The sequence below is a fragment of the Galleria mellonella genome, unplaced genomic scaffold (genome assembly GCF_026898425.1).
Source record: "Galleria mellonella isolate WM207_F2 unplaced genomic scaffold, CSIRO_AGI_GalMel_v1 utg184, whole genome shotgun sequence".
In the NCBI taxonomy this organism is placed as follows: Eukaryota; Metazoa; Arthropoda; class Insecta; order Lepidoptera; family Pyralidae; genus Galleria; species Galleria mellonella.
This window is the reverse complement of record NW_026442025.1, coordinates 91,289-112,869: the sequence shown is the minus strand read 5'-3', so window position 1 is coordinate 112,869 and position 21,581 is coordinate 91,289. Positions and strand designations below refer to the sequence as shown.

The following is a 21,581-nucleotide window of genomic DNA, read 5'->3' as shown; positions in this document are numbered from 1 at the left end:
CTCTTTAGATTGTAATATAAATAATAAATTGTCTGGTTAATGTTGATCGATATGATTGTATTAGTTGTACTTGGACATTTTGTATAATCTCCATCATAAGTATTAATGTATTAGTAATAAATTTCATTTATTGGAATTGAATGTTTGCAAGTTATTTCTACTATTACCTTTACTTTCCTGAATACGGCAACACCGCATGACTCATTTGTATATAGACAGGACTACACAGCGATCAAGGTGAAGTGCACATTCGCAGCACTAACAGAGTGTCGCGCGACCTGTGTACACGACAACCGGTCGAGTATAAATAGCAAAGCTAAACTTATTTTTTTTTATTTATATATGCAAAGTGAATTTAGAAATTGAATATTAGTATATTTAAAAAGAAAAATCACGTGTTTGTTACTTTATCTGTTTTTGTTATTGCAATTTTAAAGGTGAGTAACCTTTGAAAAAGGTCATTACCCTCCCAGAAGCAGACGGATAAAATAATCGCTGTTTTTAAAAATTCACTCTTGAATTAAGTTTAGCTTTTACCTCTTTACCTAAGAGGTAAAAGTTAATTATTAGTTATTAACTAGTTTTATATTAAAAAGTCCAGTTGTTAAAAAATATTATTATAGGGCATGTTCGAACTTTATCAGCTGACTGATACAACCTCTAGCGGCAACCACAATGACCGCATAGACATATTGGAAATAATATAAACATATGTAAATGAATAGTGCATGCGCCCTGTTTTGTTAGTATATTTTCAATGTCAAACAAGTTACGTACATACATAGGTATAACTACCCACTCTATGTTATCACCCATATCAAGTAATAGATTGCAGTTCATTTCAGATGTGTATCAATTAAATTTAATTAAAAGTTAATCAACTGTTTGTTAAAATTATCACAGAAACAGTTTCTAAATAAAATTGGAAACAATTTTATACTACATTGCACTTCAGCAAACTATTTTATAGTTTTTTTTTTTTTTTATTGATGAAAATTGAATGATTACCCCGCCTGCATTATCGCTATACACTGGTGAGGTACAAGCGAAAGGTGACAGGTAAGGATAAAGGCAGGTCAGTTGGTCCATAGTGACCAATTGAACAAGAATTAACCACTAAGGTCTCCAGGGGGAACTGCGTGGAGATAGACCAAATAGGTTAAATTGCTCGTAATGAGGCTGTTAAATCCCATTACTAACAATCCCTTTCCCCCCACTATTTTGTAGTTGGGTCAATTATTCTTGTTTACATTATCATTAAGTTATCTTGAAACAGACTACAGATGTTCATTGTTGACGGCCGCGACTTTGACATTCATAAATCTAAAGAAAGTGGCACCGAAGATTTGAAATTCTATCGTTTTTAAACTGTATCACAAAAGATATGATTTCCTCCATGACTGCACCCTATTAACCATACGATGATAGGTAACTATGTAGTTTTTATACAACGACTGTGGCAATAAGCATACGGTTCTGATGTTAAGTGGTAACTACCTTAACTTTTAAATATTTAAAATAAGTTTACTACTGTAATAGTGAACAATAAAGAGTATCTATGTAAAGGCGCCTACATGCAGGGCCGTGCCTGGGTATATGGCCGCCTGCGTGCCAGTCTGTATGGCCGCCCCCAGGATAACATTAAAAAAAACTACTTTAATTTTTAATGTTTATTATTATACACAGGGCATCAAACCGGGAAAAAAATCAGTTTTTGGTTAACCGAAATCGGCCCAGTAAACAACTTGTAAACGATTTGGCCGCCTCTTAATTTCGGCCGCCTGCGTGCGGTGCACGCAATGAACGCCCGTCAGGCACGGCCCTGCCTACATGTATATCGCAAAGATAATGAAATTTAAGAAACCAGTAAACGACACCAACGATTTAGGCGCTAGTTTTGGATTTTAAAATGTATTAGAAAAGTTTTGCCGCTCTATCTGTCTGTCAATCCATCTGTGTCAAAGTAAATCTCTTTCATTGATTGATTCATTGTGCAATGGTTTTAAACGACTATAATAAGGTAACAGACAAACAAATTCACTTTCAAATTTATAATATTAATAAGGATCGGTTGGACGCTATAGATTAGCGGGCGTTATGAACGGACTTATCGATCCTCTTGTTCTTATTTGTAATAGTCTGCAATACTTACTTTATCACGCTTAAGTAATGAGGACGTTGACATTTTATCTGTAACAAATAACTGATTTATATATATGTATGGAGAGTAATTGTAATATTGCGAAACAGTACGAGCCTATACATTATCTAAGTAGGTATTTATCTACAGGCTTCGTGAATCGAAGTATCACCGCTCTTACCCTTCATTCGTACTTTTTTTTAATTGGTGATAATGGAATGATTACCCCACCCACGCTATCGGTATACAGCGGCGGGGCACCAGTGAAGGATGGTAGGTGAAGATGAAGCAAGTCAGTTAGCCCATTGTGGCGAAATCAACAAGAATTGTTCACGATAGTTTCCAGGGGGAACCACGTGGAGGTCGACCTAATAAGGCATATTACTAGCAATGGGGCTATCAAACTCCATTACTAACAATCCCTTCCCCCCTCCCCTTCATTCGTACTAGTATTATAAATGTGAAAGAGAGATTGATTGTTATTTCTTAATGCCTTAACAGCTGAATCGATCGTCATTAAATTTGGTATATATTATATTATACACGTACAATTTGATATTTGAGAAGAAAAATGATATAGGCTAATTAATTGATCTAGATCAAGGGTTCCCAAACTTATTTTGTCCATTTTTTTCTGGGTCTCTTACCGCTCCCCTTTAGGCCTGCAGCGCCCACAAGGGGGCGTTATCGCCTACTTTGGGAAAGGCTGATTTAGATTAACAACGTATACCGAACACAAACGAAGTCTAATTGGTTAAAAGCTAATATTAGATATTATTATATTGAAAATTTATTATACAGAGCACTAACATCAGTCATCAGCAAGACAAGGAAAGTTTAATAAAAACGCTATTCTAAACCGCCTAACCGGCGTGTCTGGGGGGAAAGGGATTGTTAGTAATGGGATCAAAATAGCCCTATTACTAGCAATATACCCTGTCAGGTCGACCTCCACGTGGTTCCCCCTGGAAACCATCGTGACTAATTCTAGTTTAATTCGTCAGGATGGGCTAACTGACTTACTTTCATCTTCATCTGTCATTCCTCACTGGTATCCCGCCAGTGTATAACAATAGCGCAGACGGGGTTACCATACCATTATCACGCATTAAAAAAAAAACCGGCGTGTCTGTACTCAACACTACGACACCAATAGGATATCTATCCATATGTAAGACACCTATAATTGTCTTCTTTACATTATGCCATTACATTTTTATTTTGTCAGTTATACATATATTAAACACGTACTGTGGGGGGAAAGGGATTGTTAGTAATAGGGTATAACTGACTCCTTGCTAGCAATACACCTTATCAGATCGACCTCCACGCGGTTCCCCCTGGAAACCATCGTGGTTAAATCTAGTGGAATTTGTCACGATGGGCTAATTAGCCTGCTTTCATCGTCACCTAATCATCCCTCACTGGTGCGCCCCCAGTGAAGGCCGATAACGCAGGCGGGATAATCATTCCATTATCACCCATTAAAAAAAACACGTACTGTTTTAAGATGCGCCTGATCATCCTGGAGGACGCGAGCGTAGTGGCGGACTGGGCGGCGCAGTTTGTGCTACAGCGGATCACGCAGTTCGCGCCGGGGCCGGGCCGCCACTTCGTGCTGGGGCTGCCCACGGGCGGCACGCCGCTCGGCATGTACCGCAAGCTCGTGCAGTTCCACAAGGAGGGGCGGCTCTCCTTCAAGTACGTCACCACGTTCAACATGGACGAGTACGTCGGTAAGTAAACGCGGGCCCGATAATGGACCGGACTCGGATCACAACTGTTATGCTAGGTGGCAACACTAGGAGTTGTCATTGGAAAGGTTGATGAGAAATAGAAAAATGTAAGCTGGTTGTTGAGTTATCAGTTATTAATGTAATCATTAAGTGACATCCAGTCTGTTATTTATCAATACAAATAACGATCTTTACCGTTGTAAAGATCGTTATTTGTATTGTATGATATGTATATGTATGAGTCGTTACTCATAATCATGTTTAAAAGATCTACTTAAATATGAATTTGAAAAATTACGAAATTTCAACCTTAGGCTCTCCGAAGCGCAGTCGAGTTTTCCAACTGAGCTGTTGCCGCTTATATACTGCTAATACTAAAAGTCGCTGTATTTATTACAAAAAAAAAATTGGGGGGAAAGGGATTGTTAATAATGGAGATTGAGAATCCTATTGCTAGCAATATACCCAACCAGGTCGACCTCCTCACAGTTCTCCCTGGAAACTATCATGGTTATTTCCTGATGAATTCATCATGATGGGCTAACTGGCCTGTTTTCATTCTCATCTATCACCCTTCATTGATGCTCCGCCAGTGTATCCCGTTAGCGCAGGCGGGGTTACCATACCATTATCACCCATAAAAAAAAATACAAAAAATTATATATAAGCTAATAAACAGTCTACTATAATATGAACAGCGTCATGAATGTCACAGATTATAGTATGATCCCTGAAGCTCTCGTACGGTGCTACTAGTTGTGAAAGCTTTCTCCGAACTATATCAAGAACTCATATAAAGCCATTAGTTCCTCCATTCCGTTCTACTGTCTTGGGATCGAATCCTCCAGTGGCAAGATTTAGTCTCACTCACCATCAGGTGGAGTCAATACACTGTGTCGTGTGACAGTGATCAGAAATAATATTGTACTACTATATATATATTGTATTGAAGGGCTGCCGCGCGAGCACCCCGAGTCGTACCACTACTACATGTGGAACGAGTTCTTCAAGCACGTGGACATCGACCCGAACAACGCGCACGTGCTGGACGGCAACGCGCCCGACCTGGCCGCCGAGTGTCGCCGTTTTGAGGACCTAATACAGCAGGCCGGCGGCGTGCACCTCTTCATCGGAGGTGCGTACACAGCACCGCGTGGTATACTTGTTGACTACCTTTGTGGTATAAAAGATAAATCACAGATACGATTCTTCTTCAGGCCTATTTTTGGTTTTGGGTATATTTTTATTTTATTTTTATTTTAATATTACATCTGGAATCAACAGCTTATATCTAGAATAATTACAGATTCCCAATTTGTATACCAGACAATATTATGCTTATTTTTGTAGGGTTATCTATTGAGATATTTATTTAAAACGTCGCATCACTGTAAGTTCAGCAATAATCAGTGTAAGTGTGTGTTATTTGTGTGTGTAGTATTGCGTGAATGTGGTGTAAAAAAGTGTATTAATTATTAGTGTGAAAGTGTATATCGGTTGTGTTCCCTGATGTTTGTAGTCTGGTTTAGCATAATAAGATGTTCTAGCTTTAGACGACTTTTATTTACGATATGTGTCACACTCATACGAGCCGAACTCTAATAACTGGCAGGCATCGGTCCGGACGGGCACATCGCGTTCAACGAGCCGGGCTCGTCGCTGGTGTCCCGCACACGCGTCAAAACGCTCGCCTACGACACGCTCGACGCCAACAAGCGCTTCTTCGGCAACGACATGAGCAAGGTGCCGCGCCAGGCGCTCACCGTCGGCGTCGGCACCGTCATGGACGCCAAGGAGGTACCGCCCGCCCACCACCCCACCACCGCTACCATGCTCAGCTCACATTAACGCTGGCTCAGTAATGTAGAAGAATTTATTAACATGCTATTCGTTTTTTTACTAGTCTTTTTCGTCTTTTGAAATTACATCCGGAGAACCCATATTCCAAATTTAATAAAAATCATTGAAGCCCTTACAGGCACCTACTTATGTAAAATAATGGCACACACGTGTTCGCGGCAAATCCCTGGGCAATAGTCGCCGTCGACGTCTGTGACGAGTTTTAGATACAGTACAGTCGTTTATATTGCGATGCGGTGTGCACACAGGTGATGATATTGATAACGGGCGTGCATAAAGCGCTGGCGCTGGCGAAGGCGGTGGAGGAGGGCGTGAACCACATGTGGACTGTGTCCGCGTTCCAGCAGCACCCGCAGGCGCTGTTCATATGCGACGAGGACGCCACACTCGAGCTGCGCGTCAAGACTGTCAAGTACTTCAAGGTATACTCGTCTGCATGCTCCGCCCCCTGTGCTACTTCCAACTCGTTCGTATTATAACCCGCTTATCCGTATGTGTCGTACTTTTAATGAATTTTCAACTAAGTGTCCTCAAATTGATATCTTCAACTCACGTCTAAACAACTTTAAAAGCATTTTGCAATCGGCCATCGGGTCTCTTTGACATGTCCTTATTCTTTATGTGTTTTTATCGTTTGCATGTGCTTCGCTGTTTTTTGCCAATTTCATGTGCTTTCATTGTATAGCTTTGTAATTTGACATTGTATACCGACTGCTTTGGCCATGCTGTGCATACACGAGTCTGGGTCTCAATCTGGTTCGGTCTATTGTCTTTGTATAATGTCTATCATGTTATTGATTGTAGCCTGTTGTGTGTGCCTTTAATAAATAAATAAATAAATAAATAAACTGTTGCAACTGACGGGTGCGAAGCCAATTGTAGCATCTGGGAGCTTGATTATGTAACATAACATACTGACAAATACTGTGATTAGGAGGGAAAGGGAATGAAATTTATTAGTAATCGAGTTACATAACCGAGCCGTGTGTATAATGTTTATATATGGTAGAGTAAGACTACGTTTAAAATATCACTGATCACTGTTTCCGTGCTACTTGCTTGCATGCCCTGTTTATCATCAATACATGTCATGTCTCTGGTGTTTGTTGCAAATGTTCACGGGCTGCGAGGGCCGCATACCATCATATAGACGGACCGTATGCTACATTGCCACCATCGTTGTATAAAAATATAACAAAAAATGCCTCACGTAAAGAGTTATTAAAGAAAAGCAATTTTATAGTAAAAATTAAGAATTTTAAAAGAGTGGATGTATTTTATGGGATTCGAGTAAAAGCAAATATAAATAGAGAAATAAATTATTTCTATAAATTAATTAACCAAATTTTTTTTTTATGTTTACGTACATTTTAACAAACGAGTGATTGTTCCGGTCATAACACACGTCTGCTAATGTTCAATGTAGTACAAAAATAAAAAAATGATTAATTGAATCACTGTTTCGAGTTACTATTAATTTAAACATTTCTGTGACGACATCAACAAAACTTGGTTATCTTTCATTAAATTCTATAAAAACAGGCTATAAATAAATATATGCTTGGTCAATATTGCTCGGATCTCAAAAGGACAATGAAAATATATCAATAGATAAAATTGTGAGCCTACATAATAAATCTGATTACGACTAGTGGTCCTGAGTGTGACAGACATAGGCGTAATTGGGATTATTGTTTAGGGTGGGACGGGCTTCTTAAAAAAAGACGCAAATGAACTCTGAGGATGGGCACCACTCAATTCTAGGGTGCGCACGATCCACTCGGCCCTTCCCCTTAAATACGCCTATAGTGAAAAACAAGAATACGTGAAGTACACTCAAATTTCACCATATTACATATAATCCATGGTATTTTGGTTTGATACATTAGGTATAATTATAGCTAACATTCCTACCTCCGCTTCAATATGAATTCGAGAATGTTAATCGCCCAGTTACTTACGTACTCCCCGACCTTCCCTGCTTAAAAAAAATTGCATCTAATGTAAGCGTTTAGTGGAAATCGCATCATACACTCATGTCCTTGCTGTTATCAGAGTACTGGAACAATTGTAGACACTTTCTTTATCGGTTAATGCCTATTTACACGTTCCGAGCGGGCGGTAAAGTACCTTTCCACCACTGTCACATGGGCACAGGCCTCGCCGCCATGTACCCGGCATCCGGAACATGTGGAAAGGCACTCATGGTACAAGAGGTGCTTAGTGTCCATGCCATTGTGTATAGTATAGCGTAGTGGATACATGTAAGCCTGGGTGTACGGCAGGCGCTGAGCGAGGAACACCAGAAGATGATCGCCGACCGGCCCGTTGACGAGCAGCGCCTCGTACACTGACCCCGACCTTCACCTTAACCCCGGCAGCCGGTGTCGGCCGCTCGCTCTGTACGTACACTCTGCTCTGCTCCACTCTAGTATTATAGTCGATTGTTTATACTCATACAGTAATGTTTGCCCTTCTACACTTTATATTTTAATAAATAAATCATATTCATTTCAACACTGGCTTATGTGGATATGATGGTACATTAAATGCCGGTCAATATCAACTAAGTAAATCATTAGAAATGTACACATCGGACCCAAGTTTGCGTAGAGCACAATACTTACCTATGTCTTGAAATTAGTTTCAACGCAAGTTTTTCTAAATTAGGCTTTAGCGATTAGATCTTTATTATAGAAACATATTGTATAAATATGTAATGACTCAGGTGGCACAGAAATATATGGTCCACTTGATGGTATGTGGTTACCATGGCCTGCAATAGCTTGCAACATTTGTTTTAATTAATAAATTGTGCATTATGTTACAGAGTCTAATGGTGGAGCACAACAAATTGCTCGAGATCACACGATGAGTCACAACACATTCTATAGATTCATTATCAAACAATTATGGTTTAAAATTACTTTAATTTTTATTATTAAGAGAATATTGTAAAAAAAATATTGTATATTTTGGAATAATAATAACTTTTTGTAAAAAATGTGTTTTAATAATTATTAACCAATCAACACTTAAACTTTATTGTATCCTGACGTTTTCTCATTTTTTAAAAAAACTTATAAATTCTCATTATTTGTAGCTCATTTATTTATAATAATGTATATTATTTTATTTTACCCTTCATCAAATAAAATATCAAATAAAATAACAAATACCAAAAACAAAAATGTAAGTAGCAATAAAATTAACTTAAGCAATACAAAAGAAAAAACAAAATTAAAAATAGATCAATACCTAAAAATATGCACATACAATGTAAGATCACTCGCAACTAAAGAAAGAATGATAGAACTAAACCAAGCAATAGAAAAAATTAATTGGGACATTATGGGACTTGCAGAAACAAAAAAAATGGGAAGCGCTATAGAAGAACATGACAAATATACACTCTGTTACATAGGCGAAACAGTGGGCCTACATGGAGTGGGTTTCATTATTAAGAAGTCATTAAAGAACAATATTTCAAGTTTTGTGGGAATATCGGAAAGAGTCGCATTACTAAGAATGAATCTGAGGGATGGACCAATATCGATTATACAAGTTTATTCCCCAACTGTGAGCTCAAGTGAAGAGGAACTAACAAAATTCTATAACGACTTAACAAAAGCACAAAACTTAGCTGACAAAAACGTGCTTGTCATTGGAGATTTCAATGGAAAAATTGGACACCCGAAACCACATGAAAACATCATAATGGGAAAATTTGGATATGGAACACGGAATGAAAGAGGTGAACGTCTGATACAATATGCTTACGAGAATAAGTTGTCGATCATGAATACATTTTTTAAGAAAAAAGAATCTAGAAAATGGACATGGATATCACCAGACCATAAAACAAAAAATGAAATCGACTTCATTCTGAGCTCTAATCCAAATTCTGTAAGTAATATAGAGGTGTTAAACAAAACAAGCTTTCCGTCTGATCATAGATTAGTGAGATGCACTCTTAAAACCAAAAAGTCAAAAATAAGTAGAAGAGCTTTTAACACTTCTCCAAATCAACTGAACTCCACTGAGAAAAGAAACAGCTATATACGAAATCTGAAAAAGAATCTAGCACAATCACATGACTCACTGATTAATTTAGAAGATGTACAGGCCTTGAGCAACAAACTGGAAGAAATAATATTAGAAAGTTTAAGATTTGATAAGAAAAGAAAAGCTGGCCAACATAAAATCCTAAGCAGTGAAACACTGAGTCTAATCTCTAGAAGAACTGAACTAGTGACTGAGAAGCACAAAACCAAAGAAACTAGAGAAAAAATAAAGAAGTTATTTAAGGAAACTAATAGAGCAATTAGGAAAGACCATGATAATTACAGAAGAGCAGTTATTGAAAGAAACATGACAAAGTTCCGAAGTTCAAAAAGAGCGTTCAAAGAACTTACAACACATAAAAAATGGATACAATCTCTAAATAATGGTAAAGGCGAAATCAGGGAAAGAGATGACATAGTCAGAAGTGCAACGGCATTCTACACCGACCTGTATAAAAAACCTTTAGAAAAAGAAACATATAAAGATGAAGACATTGTGTGTAAGGAAAGCAATTCAGAAGCAGCACCGAACCAGATTACAGAGTACGAGGTCATAAAACTTATTAAAAAATTAAAACCTGAAAAAAGCCCAGGTTCAGACAACATTACGAATGAAGCCATAAAAATTGGAGTGCCTATTTTAATCACATATATAGTGAAAATTTTTAACCTAGTTTTGGAGAAGCAAGTGGTACCAAAGCAATGGTGTGAATCTGACATTATACTGCTGTACAAGAAAGGCAACCCGCTTGATATTGGCAACTACAGACCTATCAGCTTACTATCCACAGTTTACAAACTCTTTTCATCCATTATTTTGAGCAGAATAGCAACAGAAATTGACAAATATCAACCAATAGAGCAGGCTGGATTCAGACCACATTACTCTACAATCGATCACATCCACACAATAGAACAGATAATAGAAAAGTACAAAGAATTTAATAAATCACTTTACATAGCATTTGTGGACTACTCCAAGGCCTTCGATAGCATTACACATTCATCCATATGGCATGCTTTGGCTGACAATAACATAAACAGCACCTACATAAATATTATAAAAAATATTTACTCTAATAGTATAAGCAGAGTCAAACTGGAGAGGCAGGGTGAAAAGTTCACAATTGGAAGAGGCGTAAGACAGGGAGATCCACTTTCTCCAAAACTTTTCATAGCAGTACTTAACAACATCTTTAAAAGTATCGATTGGAGCCATGAGGGTATATGGATACTGAACAAAAGACTAACACACTTATGTTTCGCAGATGATATAGTACTTTTTAGCGAATCGGCTAGCAACCTAGAAAAAATGATACAAGAACTAGATTTGGAAAGTAAGAAAATTGGCCTAAATATGAATGCAACCAAAACAAAGATCATGACAAACCACAGCAAAAAAATTATCACAATAGAAGAGAACCCTATAGATTATGTGGATAGTTATGTGTACCTAGGTAAAATGGTCTCTTTCGAAACGAACAGTGGAGAAAATGAAGTCGATAGAAGAATAAACATAACATGGAAGAAATATTGGGCTCAAAAAGAAATCCTTAAAGGGAACTACAGTCTCAACTTAAAAAAGATAATTATGGATTCCTGCATCCTTCCAAGCCTAACATATGCATGCCAAACATGGACCTATACAGAAAAAATAAAGAACAAAATCCTATCATGTCAGCATGCGATGGAAAGAAGTATCTTAAAGTTAAGAAAAATACAGAAAATAAGAAACACTGATATTAGGAAGAAAACCAAAATAAAAGATGCTCTTCAGCATAGTATGAAACAGAAGTGGAGATGGGCAGGTCATATAGTGAGGTACAAAGATAAAAGGTGGACTCTCCAAACAACAAAATGGCGAGGTCCAGCAGGAAAAAGAAATGTTGGAAGACAAAGAAAGAGATGGGAAGATGACATAATAAAGATAGCAGGAAAGAACTGGACGGGTATTGCTATAGATAAGGAGAAGTGGAAAAAGATGGAGGAGGCTTTTACCCTTGGGGACCACGGAAGTGGATAAAAAAAGCTATAATAATAATAATATTATTTTATATGTACATTTAATTCTGTTGGTATTTAGAAAATATAACACTAGACATAATACATAATATGTATGACAAATACTGTACCAATCTTTTATAAAAATTAAATCTTGATCTGATCTGATTTGGCAGGAGTATGGACGAAATAAAATTATTATTATTTTTAAATTTTGAAGAATAATTAGTTTTAAATGAATGTATTTGGTTAAAGTTAAAGCTGCTGTCCCTAGGTACAACATATTTAACTTTTAGGTAAATTAGGGAAATTGCACATTTTTCATGTAATTACATTTTTGACCTTTATCTCTTTATATGCAATATTATAAAACCACCAGTAACATTTTGACAAAAATTGGTAGGAAACAAGTTATTTATTCAAACAAAGTTATCAAGAGTTACAAGGCAATAAAAATAACAATTATTTTTTGTGCAAATTTAATTTCATAAGTTCAGACCTGCACATGTACTTTGCAACTATTTTCTTGCCTCATTTTTATGATTGCATTGTCGATCTGGGATGAATAAGGATGAAGAGAATGGAAGTATAACATACATAAGTTATATCACAGTGAATTTTATGCCGATAAATAGTTACACAGATGTCCCATATTTAAATTATAGGAGTTTGTGGATCCTAGTGTAGGGTGGGCCGGTCGCTCGTCCCCAGTCGTCTGTTACCAGTGCGGCTCGTGCCCGGCGGCAACGCGGCACATGCGTGCCAGCAGTGCGGCGAGCTGCAGCGGCGACGCCAGCCCGTCCGCCACGCGCATGTGCGTCAGACCCACCTCGCGGATGAAAGCCAGCTTCAGGTCTTCTGATATGTCCAGCGTTTTGCACACTCGGAATATATTGCTCACTATATCCTCCGCAGCATAGCCCAGCTTGCACAGGTTGGCTATTACCTACATGTCGTATAATAAAAATAAACAGATAACTTTAATAGTAATATTCTAGATTTGAATACTATATTTGTGACAGTTGTCATAGCATCATCATCATCATCATCATCATCCTACCCTTATCTTAATTATTAAATGATGTGACAATTTCGATAATTATTGTACCATTTAATAATAGTGTCAAACATACCTTGTAAGCAGCATGTATATCCTGCTTAGTGCAAGCCTCCAGCATGTTCTTGACAAGAAGTGGGTGTGGTTCGTCACACACCTTGAACACATTATCAGGACTGATGTGGCCGAAGCCCTGTGCTGTGGACTGCAAGTTGTTGAGGGCGGAACGCAGGTCACCCTGCGCTGTGAACACCACTGCACTAATACCTTCCTCTGTATATGAGAGGTTCTCTTTTTGGCACACTTCTAGAACCTGAAAAAATATTGGTATCTTTGTAACTCCATAGGATAAGGTCTAAATCATTGAACGTAATAAAAAAGAAATTACATTATAACTATAGTATATATTTACTTTAGTAAGTACATCATGCAGTAGTGTTATTTAATAAATTACCTGTCCAGTTGAAAATTATACAAAATCTCGATTATTTTAAAATTACAATGTTTTTTAATGACTTTTGTACTGTTAATTAATGTAAATACCAAAATTAAAATAAATTTAGTATATATATGTGTATTACAGATAAAGTTGACATTGTTGATCGTAAAATATATTTATTATTGTTATTCAATAGTTGTAATATTCAATTTAATGCTTTTTTGTATGATTATCCTATATTTCAGACACAAAGTACATTGTTTTTTTTATAAATGACTAATGACTATTACCTTAGCGAGGATCTGTGCATCAGTGAGTCGTGAGTATCTCAGTACTGCACATCGTGATTGTATGGGTTCAATGATCTTCTCACTGTTGTTGGCGGCGAGGGCAAACCTTGTGGTACTCGAGTACAGCTCCATAGTGCGCCGGAGCGCCTGCTGGGCTCCCTCCGTCATACTGTCTGCCTCATCTAGAATTACTATCTTGTGTCGCCCTGGTGGCAATGTTACCTGCAAGTTTGTTTTTTTTTTTAAACAGCTACTATACACACATTAAAAAGCGTAGAAAACCTACTGTTTTCTCCACTGGGTTGTCTACAAACTAACGACAACAAACCTTTTGTTGCGCGAACATTTTGATCTTGTTGCGTACGACATCTATGCCACGGTCGTTAGATGCATTGAGCTCGAGTACGGCATCCTTGAATGAAGTACCGAGTAGTGCGCGTGCTAGACACAGAATTGTAGTCGTCTTCCCAACGCCGGGCGGTCCAGCTATTATAATATTAGGCGCATTCCCTGCCCGCGCAAAAAAGGCCAACCGCGATACTGTGTCTTCATTTCCAACAATATCCGTAAACACTTGTGGACGGTACTTTTCAATCCAAGGTAGGTGAGTGGTGCTTTTAGAACTTTTGTTAGACTTTGTTTGTGTTGTTTCACTGTCATCAACTTCCATAATAGTTATAATTTCGTCGCTCATTTTATAAAAACAATTAACAGTGGAAGGTTTGTTGTGAAAAAAATATTATTATTTATGTTTTCTATTCTAGTTTTTGTTAAAAATAAATAAATTCAAAATATTAACATACGCGGGAAAACAAAACGAAAAAATTTACCTCATTATCTATACTATACAGACCTATTAACAAAAAATGATAAATGTCATAATCTGTCAACTGTCATTTTATGACTAACATGCTTTAACAGCGGTACCATTTTTATATTCAATGAACAGCAAAGAATTTAAAAATATACAGCGGATTTTTTCCTCTTTTTCATTCATCATGCATTATTTTAGATTATGAACCAGTATGTTGTGGTAGGGCGGGTAATAGGACAATAATTTGCACAACATAGGCTCGAAGCTGTTTTAGCGGGAGTATGAACAAAATAATTTTTAATTATTTTTACATTTTGAAGTGAAATTAGTTTTAAGTGAATGTAATTACTTAGAATTAAATATGCTTTACTTGAATGTAATATTAATAACAGAGAAAACACAATTTTATGTTTTACGTGTATATAGGTATGCTTGAAATATTTCACTTATTTATATATAATATTTAGAACTATAACAAATATTTTGTATATGAATCGATAGAAAAAAAATATCACATTTTAATTCATTAATACTCTAAAGGGTCAAGTATTCGAATTTAGAATAATAACAAATACGTGAATATATTCTATCTACAAATTTTAACTTTAATTCTTTAGAATTTGCAAATAAATGTCAATGACATCTTATCCATTAAATCGATTCAACAGTTGTTACATGTACAGAAATGTGTATATAAAATTTTTGTTCAATATGTCAATTTAAGCAATTTGTCAATTATTTGTCAAAAACAAATTTTACATTACTACATTATATGATTATATATTCGACACAGTTTATGTAGAAAGTATGCAAGCAGCAGGTTGTATCTGAATTTGGTAGGGTTATACGACCGTATAACATTTTCTAAACACTAGCCTGCTAATTGAGACAAATAGCAACTGATGGTATATTTTTTGTCCTCTTTTTATCTATTATATTTACAAAGGAAAAAACGAGGCAACCATATGATTTAGTTTTTATTTTATCATACCTATGTAATTCCTTGTTCTTAGTATTTTCTATACACTAGCCTACTATGAATTCAAAAAAATAGTAACTGATGGTGTATCTTTTGTCCTCTTTTTACTAATTATATTTGCATAAGATGAAAGGAGGCAACCATTTGATTTATAGTTTTTATCATTCCTTCTATGTAATTCCTTGTACTTAGGCATTATCTATGTATCTCTTGTATATTTATAAAAATAAAATAAATGTCAATGTCATCATGACAACAAACTACTGATTCTGTTCTCTGTGGACTAATTTCCTTGCCCTCCCCACCCTGCTACTTTACCATCACTATTGTAAACATTTTTCCTTGAAACAATATTACTTATTATAAATTTCTCTAAAATAATATAATTATATTATGCTTCATTCACTATTTCACTTATCTAATATTAGTTTGTAGTCTTTGCTGGTGTTAATAATTTATTTTTAATAACGTGTTGAATAAATTCAAACTAGTGTGAATCATCACTCAAAAAAGGTCGATTACAAATAAAGGCAATTTCAACTGTATATGAGGAATTAAAACAAATAAGTGATTATTTCATTATTAAAAATTTTAATTTTATTATTTTAGTAATACAATAAAATTATGACTAACATATAACAATTATGACTTAATGATAACTGTACATGGGAGACACTTAAGAAAATTTAATATGAAACGTTTTAATAAGACTAATAGATGCCAAAAGAATAATTTCTAGAAATTTTGATTATTTGTCTGTTGTAAATACTGCTACAGGTTTTCACAGTTGTCTTCTTGAAGGTCCAATTTAAAATCTGTGTGTGTGTTTTATCTATACACCATCTAGTAGTGGTCTAATTAATTAGTTCACCTACTTCTGAACGAAGTAACTAGTTAAATATATTGAAATTATTAACCATTTATTATTTTTATATTTGTTATATACTATCTTAAAAAACTAGGTTTTGGAAAACAGAAAAATCTTAAATACCCTAATTTTCTAATAATTCTTCAGGACTAGATTATAATACGCAATGGAGTGGCTATTTGGACACCGTATGACGCCAGATGAGATGTTGCGCAAAAATCAGCGCGCCCTGAACAAGGCAATGCGTGACCTGGACCGTGAACGCATGAAGATGGAGCAGCAAGAGAAGAAAGTCATTGCCGACATCAAAAAACTTGCCAAGGAGGGCCAAATGGTCTGTGATGATAAATAATTAGAATCTACATAAACATATTTTTATTTAATACATCAAGTAAGCCTTACTATTATTATTTTTTGAACCAGGCAACTTGGCACCTAATAATACAACTATATTACAAAATTATAATAAAATATTGTTGTTTGGAAATATTTGTTTTTCACATCTCTCTTCACCAAAATGGAGCCTGTATAAAAGTTTACATGAATATTTCTCTTATTCATGTTTCTTATGAAACAGATGCCAATTGTTCTGTTACATGGCCTTTATTATGTTAAATGTATATTTAAAGTAAATGATAATTTCATAAATGAAATATCTCTGTAACCTAATACCATTACTTCCAAACAAAACTCATAAGCATAATTAAATATTTTTATAAATTTAGTAAGTATGTGCAAAAAACAATCACTTACAAGGCTTTTAATGCTTGATAGTGGAAAGGTAACCCCATCTGCGTTATTGGTATATGTTGGTGGTGCACCGGTGAGGATGAAAGCAGTTCAGTTGTTGCCCATCATAACAAAATCCACAATTATTAACTAAGTTGGTTTCCAGGGGAAACCACTTGGAAATCAACCTGATAAAGTATATTGCTAGCAATGGAGGTGTTAGGTCCCCTTTACTAACAATCACTTTCCCCCCTGTCTCAATTAAGCTATATTAAATAAATTTTCTTTTTATTCTATTAATTAGGATGCAGTGAAAATAATGGCGAAGGATCTGGTCCGCACGCGGCGCTACGTACGCAAGTTCATGCTGATGAAGGCCAACATTCAAGCTGTGTCGCTGAAAATACAAACGCTCAAATCGCAGAGCACGATGGCACAGGCGATGCGCGGTGTCACGCGCGCCATGGCCACCATGAACAGGCAGCTCAACATGCCGCAGATACAGAAGATATTACAGGTTTGTATTTTACACTTTCACGTTGTTTTCTTTGCCGACATTCTGAAGTAACATATCTACATATCTGATTTCAGAGTACCTATGTACTATTTATCTGTAACCGTGTCATTTATTTAAATAAAATAATTACCATCTCTATATCTCTTTCTATTGAAAGAGGAATAAACTAACTCATTCTTATCAGAAAATACAGAAAATTACCATATATACATAGAACACCGTATGCTAATGCTATACAGTGGTGTGGTGGCGCTGGATGATAATACATTTGAGATAATCATTCAGTCCATCATTCAAATTCACTAGGAATTTCCAGAGAGGACTATACATATAAATGTCGATTTAACATAGTATATTGCTAGCAATGGAGTATACCCTACCGCTTTCTAACAATACCTTTGCTTCTGTCCAGATTAATTATGTCAAATAAAATGCTGTTTCAAACTCTATTACAGGAATTTGAAAAGCAGTCTGAGATAATGGACATGAAGGAAGAAATGATGAATGACTCCATTGATGAAGCGATGGAAGGTGATGATGATGAAGAAGAAAGGTTTGTATAGCAGATTGTATCTCATTTGCTGATGTAGTAAGTTTTAGTGAATATATGCCTTCAAAGAAGGTAGGGTATGGTATAGGTAGAGTAGCATGAAATTTTGGGAATTCTCATGTGACCATAGGGGTAAATACGGGAGGAGGGGGCAATGGAGCTGGACGCACCCATGGATTGTCTCGTTCCTAACCCACGATCAGGTGTGAAGTTTCCAGCTGTGAGCAAAAACATGTGTTTCTTGAAGGGGCCAGACCCAGTTTTTTTTTATGCAACTTAGAATTGCGAATAAGCTGACGGCCCATCTGATGGAAAATAATAACTGTCGCTGATTCAAGTGATGTTGTTTTTCCTAAATAATATTTAAAATTTACGACCCACACTGTCCTGTGGTTGCAGTGACGCGGTAGTGTCGCAAATCTTGGACGAGTTAGGACTGCAGCTCAACGATCAATTGTCTGGGCTGCCACAAGCCACTGGATCTCTCTCTATTTCAGGTAATTTTTCTTATTTTATTTTTTATTTTTGTATGTAGTTTTTTAAAACTACTTAGAATGGCAAACAAAACATCTGATTGGAAAAGGTGAGCGCTCACTTTAAAGAAAACTGTAACTCGGACACCTAAGATGTGCCTCTTGTTTTGTTAATCCTAAGGATTCAAATGTACCTTTTTGTCAGCGATTGCACATTTTTTATTCATGTTTCATATAATCGTAAAGATAATATTTATTGTGGTATGTAGGTACCATAACATTCTTCACCAATCATACAATATTGTAATCATTATCATATCAGCTTTTAACTGTACACTGCTGAACATAAGTCTCCCCCTTGGGAGGTTTTGCCAGTAGTTGCCACGTTTGGCATGCGGGTTGGCAACCGCAGTTAGACTTTAGAGATGTTTTAAGAGGGACACTGCTGCCCATCCTTCGCCCTCCTTTAGATGATTCTTACAACACCCAAGGGAAAGGAAGGTGTGGCCTACTCTATGCCGGAACTACACGGCAATATTAATTACGAAATGTAATACAAATAAATTACAAATTCGGAACTTTATAGTTACATACGCGAAAGTAAATTCTGTGAATATGAAAAAGACAAATAGAGAGACAATGATACATATAGTTGGTATGGTTGCAGCGAAGACGCCGGTGGCGGTGGCGGGCGGCTCGAGCGGCGGCGGCGGCGCGGCGCTGGACGCCGACGCCGAGCTGCAGTCGCGCCTCGACAACCTGCGCCGCGAGTAGCCGCGCCGTCACCACCGACTGAACGGTCCTCCGGGCGTCGGCCACGGCAACCGCTCGTCGTTGTTAAAAAACATTGTGGGCGTGCTCGCATCCCGACCTCCTCGTGGAGTCGCATCTGCTTTATTCCAATATTACACCTAATAGATAAACTAAAAATACTGATATGGGCAAGTACTGGCGAATTATTAACCCTTTTTAAAATTACTTTAAAATACTAACATTATAAGGGCTAAGCAGACGAGTGAGTTTTCGTCAACGAAGGACGATATTCTTCATAGTGCGAGCCGCGGTCATGTGCATTTCACCTAAATTGCCTCTTCTGTAGGATGGGTGATTGCGCCGGTACTGGCGGTTGATATTGTAGCCAGCCTCAATATATCCGCAGAGGATACACTGCTTCCTGGTAGCAGTCCTTGCCTGTTTGTCTGTCTGAGTATGACAGGGAGTCGCCTCGGTTTCTTCCACTGCAGCTGGGTTAGCTGTATGTGTAGCTGTCCCGGATTCAGGAGCCCGGGTCCTGCGTTTGGTCTGGATTCTTCGCATGATGATCGTAGGATGGGCGATGAAGCTCGTGTTTCGGCCTCTGGTGCAGTTTGCATGTGGCTGCAGGTTGGATATAGGTTGGAATGAATTCTTTCCACCCGAAAAGATATTCAACTTTACACATTAGAAATAAGAAAATTTGAAGAGAATTAGAACAGAAAATAAATTGGTATAAAAGACACGACTCGAGCAAGAAAAAGGGAAAAGATAAAAAAATGAATATCAAGAATGTGTTTGTGTTTATATGAACTGGGATGGATATATACAGAGATGGAGAGATCGTGGGATGTGAAGGCGACGACGAATGGATGCGCTGAGCAGACGCCCGGTATGACATTGAGGTGTGGTCCAAGTTACAGACATGAGGCGTGGTGTCAGTGTCTACTGCCACAAATGTAATCTAAATGAGTCGCTCGTTGCCGCCCCATATATTAGTTACTTTCCACTGTAACATTGTTGAATGTTATTTTTTTTTTTTAAGAATAAGCATACTTCGTCTGTAAGTTTCCTAATCAGTTTGATTAGTTGTGTAAAATGTTTTTCTATTTGTAAAAAACGATAATCTTCTTAAATGACAATAAGGACTAGGTATCGATTACAAATATGAATCATTCAATTGGTGAATAATAATAAAGTCGTAATCTCTTCTATTTATTATTGTGGATTATTATCTTACAGATACAATACCAATACAATTGGACGTCATTTTGTATCTGTAAGGCAAAATATATCATTTAATAACTTCAACATCACAGACAAACCGGTCACGGATAATGTTGTATACTAATTGTACACATAAATTGGTGTTCGTATGACTTTTTTACAAAAACAAAAACATGTTGACCTGCCTCCATAGTGCAGTGGTCACGCGTATTAACGAGAGCCGGTTTGTCTTGACCAAATTATTATTTTTTTAAGTAAATTGTGTATGAATCTTTGGAATTGTCTATTTGTCTGTGTATCCTAATTTGAAGGTGCGATACATTAGAGAAAGCGGCACTGTTTACTTTTGATGCGAGTTACGTCAGTACTTGTACTGTTTGCAGTTTATGTTGACGGCTGCCGCGCCACTGGCCAGCCAGTATAGTCGACTTCCATTTGACACTCGAGTTACACATCTTAATCCGAGGCAAGGGGAAGCCTGCTCCGCCCCCGGCCACGCGACGTACAGTCCTCTGCGAATGTCCCGCGTCGTGGCACTATAAATAAACGCGTCCCCATCGCTCATCGAATGACTGAAATGATATTTGGTAACAAGGTTGTTAAGGCTAGTGTAGCTCGCGACTCCAGAGTTGAATTGTACATTGTAAATAGCTATAGATAATATAATTATTATGTATATTTATACACGACCCGCACCAAGCGGCCGGCGCCAGCAACACGTGGCGCCGCCCGTTCTCCTTGCAACAATATTCTTGCAGCTTATGTGTAGAAGGTGCACCTCAGGCATGGAGCCGCCATGTCGCACCTCGAATTTATACACCACGCGGGCCTGCGCGGTCGACGCACGCCTTACATGGTTTATTTTGTGCACTTTTTACTGTCTTTGCCACGCAATTTTAAGTGTTCTATTTTGACGGATAAAAATTCCATGAGAAGTGTCCGTCGACTGCGCAGGCGTTCAGTGGTCATTGTTATTGTATTTAAGATTATAATAAGATAATAAGTATATTTAAATAAATATTTTTATAATAAGTTGTATATTTTGTTTCACCACTTTAAAATAAATTATATAAATGTAAAAATG

At 37.0% G+C, this 21,581-nt stretch overlaps 3 protein-coding genes across 6 annotated transcripts; 2 read left to right on the top strand and 1 right to left on the bottom strand.

The window, feature by feature from the left end:
* The first annotated feature begins 230 nt into the window (after window positions 1-230).
* LOC113512191 (glucosamine-6-phosphate isomerase) lies at window positions 231-8,739 on the top strand. 2 transcript variants are annotated; one of them, XM_026895992.3, is made up of 7 exons: window positions 263-437; window positions 3,651-3,876; window positions 4,829-5,011; window positions 5,489-5,673; window positions 5,985-6,158; window positions 8,022-8,138; window positions 8,567-8,694. In XM_026895992.3, the coding sequence occupies exons 2-6, from the start codon at window positions 3,651-3,653 to the stop codon at window positions 8,088-8,090; spliced, it is 837 nt and encodes a 278-aa protein (XP_026751793.1). In that variant the 5' UTR covers window positions 263-437; the 3' UTR covers window positions 8,091-8,138; window positions 8,567-8,694. The 2 variants fall into 2 exon arrangements, with proteins under 2 accessions (XP_026751794.1, XP_026751793.1); XM_026895993.3 differs by lacking the exon at window positions 8,022-8,138 and having other exon boundaries at window positions 231-437; window positions 8,567-8,739.
* A 3,524-nt stretch (window positions 8,740-12,263) lies between these two features.
* On the bottom strand, window positions 12,264-14,454 carry LOC113512070 (replication factor C subunit 2). The gene is made up of 4 exons (XM_026895841.3): window positions 13,916-14,454; window positions 13,588-13,809; window positions 12,935-13,171; window positions 12,264-12,747 (listed from the first exon to the last, which is right to left on the bottom strand). Exons 1-4 carry the CDS (start codon window positions 14,279-14,281, stop codon window positions 12,520-12,522), a joined length of 1,053 nt encoding a protein of 350 aa, XP_026751642.2. The 5' UTR covers window positions 14,282-14,454; the 3' UTR covers window positions 12,264-12,519.
* Window positions 14,455-15,640: 1,186 nt separating this feature from the next.
* LOC113512006 (charged multivesicular body protein 2a) lies at window positions 15,641-21,529 on the top strand. 3 transcript variants are annotated; one of them, XM_026895754.3, is made up of 6 exons: window positions 15,641-15,708; window positions 16,396-16,582; window positions 17,282-17,494; window positions 17,950-18,047; window positions 18,444-18,541; window positions 19,185-21,529. In XM_026895754.3, the coding sequence occupies exons 2-6, from the start codon at window positions 16,415-16,417 to the stop codon at window positions 19,289-19,291; spliced, it is 684 nt and encodes a 227-aa protein (XP_026751555.2). In that variant the 5' UTR covers window positions 15,641-15,708; window positions 16,396-16,414; the 3' UTR covers window positions 19,292-21,529. The 3 variants fall into 3 exon arrangements, with proteins under 3 accessions (XP_026751555.2, XP_026751554.2, XP_026751552.2); XM_026895753.3 differs by having other exon boundaries at window positions 15,662-15,893; XM_026895751.3 differs by having other exon boundaries at window positions 15,662-15,947.
* Window positions 21,530-21,581: the final 52 nt, after the last annotated feature.

Bases quoted from the DNA above. Each gene is read 5' to 3' on its own strand.
- LOC113512191 (XM_026895992.3), top strand. From the start codon at position 3,651: ATGCGCCTGATCATCCTGGAGGACGCGAGCGTAGTGGCGGACTGGGCG. The intron at 5,674-5,984 runs GTACCGCCCGCC...GTGTGCACACAG, and splicing joins CCGTCATGGACGCCAAGGAG to GTGATGATATTGATAACGGG. The intron at 6,159-8,021 runs GTATACTCGTCT...GGTGTACGGCAG, and splicing joins AGACTGTCAAGTACTTCAAG to GCGCTGAGCGAGGAACACCA.
- LOC113512070 (XM_026895841.3), bottom strand. From the start codon at position 14,281: ATGAGCGACGAAATTATAACTATTATGGAAGTTGATGACAGTGAAACA. The intron at 13,810-13,915 runs GTTTGTTGTCGT...ACAAACTTGCAG, and splicing joins AAATGTTCGCGCAACAAAAG to GTAACATTGCCACCAGGGCG. The intron at 12,748-12,934 runs GTATGTTTGACA...TACGACATGTAG, and splicing joins ATATACATGCTGCTTACAAG to GTAATAGCCAACCTGTGCAA.
- LOC113512006 (XM_026895754.3), top strand. From the start codon at position 16,415: ATGGAGTGGCTATTTGGACACCGTATGACGCCAGATGAGATGTTGCGC. The intron at 16,583-17,281 runs GTCTGTGATGAT...TCTATTAATTAG, and splicing joins TTGCCAAGGAGGGCCAAATG to GATGCAGTGAAAATAATGGC. The intron at 18,048-18,443 runs GTTTGTATAGCA...CTGTGGTTGCAG, and splicing joins GATGATGATGAAGAAGAAAG to TGACGCGGTAGTGTCGCAAA.